Below are 9,349 nucleotides of genomic sequence, written 5' to 3' on the forward strand. Positions count from 1 at the left end.
CATCACTGTGGATTTATTAAACAGAAGTTATACTAAGTTAGCCTCTTCTTTCTGGATGAAGTTACAGAACTAGAAAGAGAACACAATAGCTACTTTGAAAACATCAGGAATGCAAAGTTGAAATCTGTTCAGATAACATTATATTCTATGAAGCAATCACTTTGTATTGATAAATACAAGATGACGATACAAATTTTATAATATATACTGTTAACAAATTCTGTCTCCTCAAATAACATAAAGCAGGTAGAATCCCACTCCTCTCTGTAGGTCTTATGGAGGAGGTAAACCAATCAGAGATAGGTACCCTCTGCTGGGTGCCTACAATCCCCTTTCATCCCAACTAGGAGAACAACAACAAATCTTTTTTTTTTTAAAACCTTGGATTTACAAGGGGCTAAATTCAGTTGAATTATATGGACAGACCAAAAACTTGCACAGTCTATCAGTAAATACTGACGGTAACTGAAAAGGTCACGTGATCTGGGGCACGCCTCATGCGTTAATTCACGTGAGCTTTTCAGTTCTTTTAGCCACTCAATTTTTCATCCATTTAGTTTGTTTCAGAGCTAGCAATAAAACCCAGGTGTCTGAACTCTAGTACAATAAGGCAGGTGCCAACTAAAACTGGCCCTGATTAACTCTACAAAGATAAAACAGGACCACATTATATTTCTAATCTCTCATTTTAAATCATAAAGGCAGCTACTCATTACAGTTTTCCTGCTTAGCAGTTCTAAAACAGTAGATGGACTCAAAAGTGTAGACTGTCCTCTTGATTGCCTTCCCCAAAGGGATCCTCTCACTCAATACTTAACTAAGAAACTAATATGTACAAGGCAGTGAGCTATATAAAGATAAATACATATTTATCTTCCGGGAGCTTATGGTCTAATAGAACAAAACATTCAACCTAGTAACTGAGATGTGAGCTGTAAAACAGTGAGTGCTCTTAAAGAAGTAAAAGCAAAAAGGTATTATATTAAAGTTCAAGGGAGAAAAGATTACCTTAGTTTCAGAAGAAAAGTTTTCATGGAAACTGACTTAAGACCTGGAATACAGAGAGAATCTGCATAGGTGAAAGAGGACTTCCACTTCTAGTGATGGCAAACTAGGTAATGCAGATTGAGCCTTCTGCTGAGAACTAGAAAAACCTGGCATCTGCTTGAACGCTTGGAGCAATTACAAGAATTACCAAACCAAACTTCAGGAGAAGCCAGAAATTGCAAGGTGCAGCCACCTGCTTCCCAGGGTATTTACCGATTCCAAAAGCATCTGTGAGGGTGGATGGTCCTTTTGACAGCTTAATGGAGCTAGAGGAACAAAAAGAATATTGGGCCATCCATGGAAAAGAAAGATGGCCTGATAAACCACCCAGTTTGGACTGGGATTCCCCAAAAGCTACATACCAGAGGAACATGTATGAATCAGAACAGAAACAAAACTTAATACCTGGAAATGAGTTCAAGTCATCCTAGATCATTAATGTTCCTACTTCAAGAGGATTTACATCACCCGAGGCCTCATGTTATTTCTTCGAATAACTTTCCAAATATATCTAGTGTGGTTTAAAAAATAAGCCAGCACACATAGGAAAAAGAACCAAGAGAAACAATACACAAAAGCAATAGGCCCACAGGACTTCTTTTATCATATTTAATATGTGTGCTTTCTACAGTTTGTCATACTTATTATGCTTTCTATATTGAAGGGAATAAAAGACATAATTAAGAATTTTGGCAAAGACTAAAAACCCATTAAAAAGGAAATTGCAGAGTTGAAAAAGAATCAAGTAAAAAATTAACCTAAAATAAATGTGCAGGTAAATCTCAATGAATACTATGTAAAATCAATAGAATGAAGACTGGAATAGGGAAGACCCAACTAGACAGAAGGCAGCACAGGCCAAAGCATGAAAACTGAGGGCGTCATTCAGGGAATGACGGGGATTCTCTTGACTGCACTGAGGTGGGAGGTGGGAGGAGACAGAGAAAAGAACCATGTAATGGTGGGCTAACGCCAGACTAAGAAGTTTCAGCCTCGGGACAATGAGGGTGTAAAAGAGAACTGAGCTTTTTGGAAGATTAAACTGGCACCAGGGTAAGACACTAAGAATAATTTAAGAAGAAGAAAGAGGTAAAATGTCCAAGTATTAGGGATGTTATTCTGAAGACTGCAGTCTAGCCACTCCATTCTCACCGCACTGCCGGACTAGAGGCCCACACCCTCCTTGGCCTCTATTTCCACTCCAGTATCCTTTCTCTGGTACTCCAGAATTCTCCCTCTAAAACACAAATGATTACTAGTCACCCACTGGTTTAAAAAAAATGGCCACTTCCTGACTTAAAAAGAGCCAATGGCTCCCCATTAAATCTATAATAAAATCCAAATTCCTTGCAATGGTTTCAAAACATTTCAAACTCTGGATCCTACCCACCTCTCTAGCCCCACTGCCCATTACTTCATCCTCACTCCCCACACATCCCACACCCCAAACCACCATAATCAACTCCCTCCATGCCTTTACACTTGCTTTTGTTTCTCACTGAAGAGGGCTTTCTAGTCCTCTTTACACACAAAACAGCTCTTTATCAAGTAAGATCTATTAAAATATTACTTCCTCCTTGACACTCTATGCCCTTACACCCCTATCTTGACAATGCACCTGCTCAGCAAAACATTAACCCTGAATCAACGCCACAGTCTTCCTTCATAACTCCTAAGGCCAGTGAATTGCACACAACTAAAGAAAATCGGAAAATCTCAGCACAATTACAAATACATGATCATCACCCTCAGCTGGATTTCCAGCATTGCTCTAAAACCTGTGTTCTCAATTTTTAACTTGTCAGCTCCCTCTTTTGCTCTCAATGACTATTTCAAATTTAACTGTTTTTCCCAATTTCTCCACTCAACTGCTTGGTCCCTGATCTCTCAAAAAACAACCTTGACTCATTCATAACCTAGAAAACGGACCCTCGGGCAGCTACCCCATATCCAGCCTAACTCTCCTTTGCCCACTCTCCCCTTCTAGTGAAAGGCCAACACCTCCCACCGTGACCTTATATCCATTTTCCCCTTCTCTTCAGCCTGTAAACTTTGCCTGACCCTAGGGCTCCCTCAAACTGTTAACCAATCTCTTACTTTCCCTTCTTATGCTCTAGTTAAGAGCAGTCTATCTCCCCTTCCTCATTTTCCAGTGACCATTAAATCAAGCAATCTAGCTTACCACCCCAGTCCAAAACTCTACACAACAGTTATAGCAAAATTCCTAAAACTTTACCCTCCTGATTTCTGTGCCCCCAAAGTCTTTCTATTCTGACACTTGCCAATCCTCATTACCTCCTCTTTTCTCACTTCACCCCAGTATCAATGCTTCCAAGCTCCTGTATTTGGCCCACCACTCTTTCGACACTATGCTTTCTCTGAATAATTTCACTTTCTCTCCTAGTGTTCAAATGCAGAAGCTTCCAAAACATTTATTACCAGTCCAGACCACTCTATCCTACCCCATGCATACTCCGATATTCACTGCCCCCCCCAACCCCAGTCATCTCCACTTGATATTACAAACATATCAAATTCATAATAACCAAAATTTAAATCTTTCATCTGCCTGTGCTCTACATTTTAAATGCAGATGCTCTTATATGCACCCCAGGAGTCATCTTTGACTGGCCCCTGTTCCCCCCATATTCAATCATCAAGTCCTGATGATTTCATCGCCTAAATATTTTCCCAGTCTATCCCATTCTTTTACCCCTGCCCTAATTCAGGCCTTCTTAATCTACTAACAAGACTATTCCAACAGGCTCCTAACTGGCCTCTGATTCCAGACTTATTCCTCTCAAATCTATCCTCATTATCACTGCCAAAGTGATTTTTAAGGAAAAATCTTCTTTGCTTAAAACTCTTTCAGCAAATTTCCCTTACAAGCTAAGTAAATGTTCTCTTCCCTTCCAGAGGATTCAAGGCTTTGCATTTTCTGGCCCCTATCTACCTCTCCTGCTCTCTTCTTGTCACTCAGCTACATATTTCATAATCCAGTAATACTGAATTATAATTCTAATTTATTTATATCCTTGGCCTGGCTAACTCCTACTCATACTTTAGTTACTGTTCAAGTGTCATATCCTCATGCAAGCGATCTTAAAGGCCAAGATCCCTCACCCCCTCAGGTGGATTAGATTCCCCTTCTATGCTCTCCTTTTTCCCTACGCATCTACCATTGCACTTACAAATGTTATTTCTTAATGTTTATACATCTGCTCGGACCTTAGCCTAAACAGTAAGCTCCTTGAAGACAGAAACAGTCTTTGCCATCTCCATATCCCCAGCGTCCAGCACATGCAATTACAAGTACTCTGAAAATGTTTCTTGAATGAATGAAACACTTTTCCCAACTTCTCCATCATCTAACCCTTGCCACCTACCACCACCACCAGCAATCCCACCCTCCTCCATGGAGTTTGACCTGCATATTTGCCACTTAAAACACGGCAGCGAACATTTCTGTTGGCTGTCTCTATTCTCCGCTAGACAAGAGTTCCTGGAGAGAGAGGACGGGTCATATTCACCTGCCTAACTCCAATACCTGATGCATGGGCAGAAGAAGGAATGAAAATGCTTGGCAAGTCTGTGAGAGTCTTTCTCGGACTTCTCTCTCACACACCCTCGGCCGAGCTCGGATCCTTCCCAGGGACCGAGGGACTGGGGACGCGTGATATCCCTGACGAGCACACACACCCTCAGCTGAAGCTGAGAAGATCTCCGCCGCCCGCACACCAACCCCCACCGTGCCGTCCTCTCCCGTCAAAAAGTTGTGGAGGGCAGTGCGGGCTCACCGGTAGGCGGAACTCCAGATGCTCTTGCGCCATGAGCAGCAGATACCTATTCAGGGAACACGACAGCGCCATTGCAGCCGCCTACGGTGCGCCTGCGCGACGCGCGCAGTTCTCCACCTCTTCTCCCCCGTCCCGCACACGGCCTTTTCCGCTGAGGCGGAGCCTGAACGGCCGGAAGCGGAAGCTGGGCAAGGCGCGTGCTGTTCCGGGGTTCCTCACACGGATACGTGGAGCCCGGACGCTGCTGGAGGGGCAACGCCCGCAGCGAGGCACTTTCTGGTTGAAATGCGGAAGTACGAGTAGCTGGTGTGAGGGGGCTGTGTTGTGTTCTGCAGCAGGTTGCGATAAAACAAGTTCCCATCGATCCTCCCACCAGGAACGTACTTCCAACTTTCTCTAAGAACGCTTCAAATCCTAGTTCTTCCAAAACTGGACTGGAATTTTACCTTTTCCGTGCAGACTTCTCTAGCTACTCCAAGCTTGGAGGATCTGGCCCACTCATCTAATATTTATTATACTTTTTGTATTTTTGCAATACCTTTTCAAGGATACACACCTTCTGAGCCAATTAGAATAAGATTTTTTAAATTTTTATTGTTATGTTAATCACCATACATTACATCATTAGTTTTTGATGTAGAATAAGCTCTTGACCTAGATCATCTCTTACGGTTCATTCTATACCTCATAGAAAACACAATGTCGTCCTCAATAATTTACTCAGTTAATAGGAGGTTGTGATCTTAGACTTACAGGCCCAGTCCACAGCTAATGCTATATTAAAACAATGATGGAAATTGCTTCTAACTGTTCACGCTGGCACAGATTTCACAGCACATAAAATAAATAGCATATCATAAATTATAAAAATTTGCATAGTCTATGTATATATATTATTGCTTTTGCCTTATTGAGAGCAATTTATTTTGCATCCCACCATAATATTGCACAAAGTACAAGAGTACCACATATTCCAAGCACCATGTGCTGGGAACATACTCCATACTTCATAGCCATGATTAAGAACATAAGCTGTGATGTCAATCTTAGGTTCAAATCTCAATTCCCCTATTTACAATCTATGCGCTCTTAAGCAAATTTCTTAGCCTCCTTTAACGGCAGTTTTATCTAAAATGGAGTAATACTGCCTCCCTCAAGGGATTGTTAGGATTAAGTGGAATAATGTACATAAAGTGTTTAATATAACATCTGGCATATTGTATGGGGCGAATAAAGAATTTAAGGAGACTTCTCTTTAAAAAAAAAAAAGAAAGAAAATTTCCAAGCAATCTGTCTTTGTTAGGAAAACATCTTGGTAAGTCCACTTAAGATAAGCAATAAAGTGAGTCTCTGAGGAACACACATGTCTCTTGGCCTCAAGCCTTCAAAAGGGATAAAAGTATGAAACATGAGAAGAGAGGTCAAGGTGGGACAGAGAACCAATGAAATATTAGGGGAATGACGTGCAGTGCTTGATATGCCCCATCCCCAAAGCTTGTCAGAATTATCAAACATGAAATTTTAATAGGGTAACTTTATAGGGGATATCATAGAGGTGCTGATTTTCATGCCTGGATTAATAGGATGCTGTGCAAAGATATCAAATGAGAATACATGGCCTAGGAGAACCCAAATTCAAGGTTCACTGATTTTTCACATGAGTGTCCTTAGCTTCCTTAAAGCTAAGGTTCATGGCTAAATGCCCACTAATTCTCCACTCCAGAAATGAGCAGGAGGTCAGGTACATCAAGAATCTCAAACTGTTGGTTACATGGTCTGGGGAAGTAGAAATTAACCCTGCACAGGCCAGGCCATTAGGGTTAGTATGGAACTACTTGTGAGATCAATTAAACTGCCTTTGAAGAAGTCACACCAGAGCTGTTCCCTGTTTTTGAGCTTACTAAAGTCCTTAAGGAACAGCAAGAGAGTATGGGCTTTGAAAGTTGGTATTTAAACTAACATCTAGAGACTCACAATTGTAACTTTTTTTTTTTTTTAATTTGTACTGGAAGGGGCAAGAAAGTTCATAGTCCATCTTCTGGGAACTGATCCAAAGCTTCATCCATGCTTCATCTACCAGGGCAGACTTCTTAGAAACTTGGCTCCTCCTGTGAGATTACTATTATGTAAGCATTTGGGTCTCTGGTCTAGCCTGACGATGACTGAAAACCAGAATCATTCCTAGATAGTGAGGACCCGAAATTAGGAGAATCTTGAGTTCTGGTTATAACAGGCCCTTATACTGTCGAGAGTATTAGGGCAGAGTCAGTGAAGAAAAGAAATGAATAGAGAGTTAACAGATCCCAGCAGCAGAAGTCATGTGTAACATTAAAACTGTCTATGATCTGTCTGAGGCTGAGCATCTAACATTTGAAAAGGGGTTGGGTATCACAGAGAGGCATAGACATTTGTGCACCAAGTAGGAAACTCCTCGGGATATGTATTAAGACTAGAAGATTTTTTTTTAAGATTTTATTTGCTAGAGAGAGAGCACACACAAGCAGGGGGAGTGGCAGGCAGAGGGAGAAGCAGGCTCCCTGCTGAGCAAGGAGCCCAATGTGGACTCAATCCCAGGACCCTGGGATCAGGATGTGAGCTGAAGGCAGAAGCTTAACTGACTGAGCCACCCAGGTGTCCCAAGACTAGAAGATTTTTGCAATGAGTGAAAAACAAGGGCTTTTGAACAGTTTGGAGAATAAAGTTTTATTGGAACAAGTTATATAACAACTATGGGGACTTCACTATGGTAAGCATTCTTGACCAACTTCTAATTTCATGAAATGCCAGAAGGGTCTCCAGTATCCTCAATCTAAATGAAGATAATACAGGAAGAGGAGAAGAGAGAACACGGGGTGCTCTCAGGAAACAAAATTGAACAAGTTAGGACAAGGCACCAGTTCAAACTTAAGCAGCTGCAGTTGATTTAAATATGACTCAAGATCTCCTGAAGTAGAAAAAAGTAGAGCTTGTCCTCTGATCAAAAAATTCCCCCCAGGGCGCCTGGGTGGCTCAGATGGTTAAGCGGCCTTCGGCTCGGGTCATGATCCCAGGGTTCTCGGATTGAGTCCCGCATCGGGGCTCCCTGCTCAGTGCAGAGCCTCCTTCTCCCTCTCCCTCTGCCATTCCCTCTGCTTGTGCTCTTCTGTCTATCTCTCTGTCAAATGAATAAATAAGATCTTAAAAAAAAAATTCCCTCCAAACAAACCTGAAATCCTAGTTGTAAACTAGACCTACTAATTTGCTACCTGTGAAGTAGGTTCTGTGCATAGAAAAAAATGTGAAGGAAAATGGGCTAGAGATTCAGCCTTCTGTCCTGGCCATCCTTAAACTCTAATGCTGACAAAATTCAAATAATCAAAAGCCATACATTTCCAGACAGAAGTAAGATGGCAGCCTGATTGAGCTAGCCTAGAGAACAACTCTCACCATATCTTAGCAACTGGCTGAAATAGAAACAGTTTTCCAAAAGGAGCCTAACCTAGGGCCTACCAAAATTAGGGATGCCTTCCTTCCTTGGGCTGGTACTTAATTTAATTCTTTTGTTTGCAATGAGATCGAGATCATAAGATACCAAAAAAATCTTTCACTCTACTTTTATTCCACTCCAAATAAAAGGCCAAGCAAGACCTGGATATTATCCACACTGCTCCAGGCTTCAGCTTTGTAGCTTATGTGGCTTTGCGCATTTTTGAATGGGACCCCATTTGTTACTTCTCTTGGGCAGAACTCGTGAAGCAGAGGTGATGTAAGTTCACAGTGCATTTGCCACATTTGAACCAGATCTTTTGTCCTTCCTCCTTCCCTACTTCCCACCTTCCTACTCTCCCTTTCTTCTTTCCTTCCTAAAATGTAAGTAAACATGACTTCTAAACAAAGGAAGGCTTTTGGCAATATGCAAGTATTAATAGTCCCAAAGTAAGTGTGCAACTTACCTTCTAGGAAGGGACCCACAGATTCTTATTTAAGCATAATTCCCAGTAATCACCATCTCTTGATCTTATTTGCTTCCCATGAGAGGAAAAATTATTACATATAAAATAAATGGTCTCAAATCCCATAAAAGGCATATTCCTCAGAACTACTTTAACGGGCCATAGGAGGAGTTTTACTCAATCCTACAGGGCACAGATTCTTAAAACTTGGCTGCACGTTGAAATTACCTGAGGAATTTTTAAAAATTCGAGGCCTAGAATCTATCCCCGGGGAATTGAATTTAATTTGGGGTGTGGCCTAAACATATTTTTAAAAATATTTCAGTTGTTAATTTGATGGCAGCTATCAGCAACATCATCACCTGGGAACCACTTAGAAATGCAAAGTCCTACCTACCCCCAAACCTGCTGAATCAGAAACTCAGGGTGGGATCCAGCAGTCTGTTTTAAACAAGCCCACCAGGTGGTTCTGATGCACACTGAGGTTTGAGAATCGTTGCCTGGGAGAGAGGAGTATGGATAGATAGACTTTGAGTACCAGTACCACAGATAAATAGCATGTTTACCTTCCTC

General features: G+C 41.6%; 1 protein-coding gene across 5 annotated transcripts in view; it reads right to left on the reverse strand.

Moving 5' to 3' along the window:
* The window catches only part of TRMT11 (tRNA methyltransferase 11), a 151,113-nt gene extending 146,140 nt beyond the window's left edge, over positions 1 to 4,973 (reverse strand). For all 5 annotated transcript variants that reach the window (XM_088023875.1, XM_028117041.2, XM_028117037.2 and 2 more), the window contains exon 1: positions 4,845 to 4,973. In XM_088023875.1, coding sequence (XP_087880001.1) covers positions 4,845 to 4,916 — 72 coding nt within the window. In that variant the 5' untranslated portion in view covers positions 4,917 to 4,973. The remainder of the gene's footprint in view (positions 1 to 4,844) is intronic.
* Between the last annotated feature and the right edge of the window lie 4,376 nt (positions 4,974 to 9,349).

Source organism: Eumetopias jubatus, unplaced genomic scaffold (genome assembly GCF_037043125.1).
Source record: "Eumetopias jubatus isolate StellerSeaLion01/CBP00866 unplaced genomic scaffold, mEumJub1_p1.0 scaffold_6, whole genome shotgun sequence".
Lineage (NCBI taxonomy): Eukaryota > Metazoa > Chordata > Mammalia > Carnivora > Otariidae > Eumetopias > Eumetopias jubatus.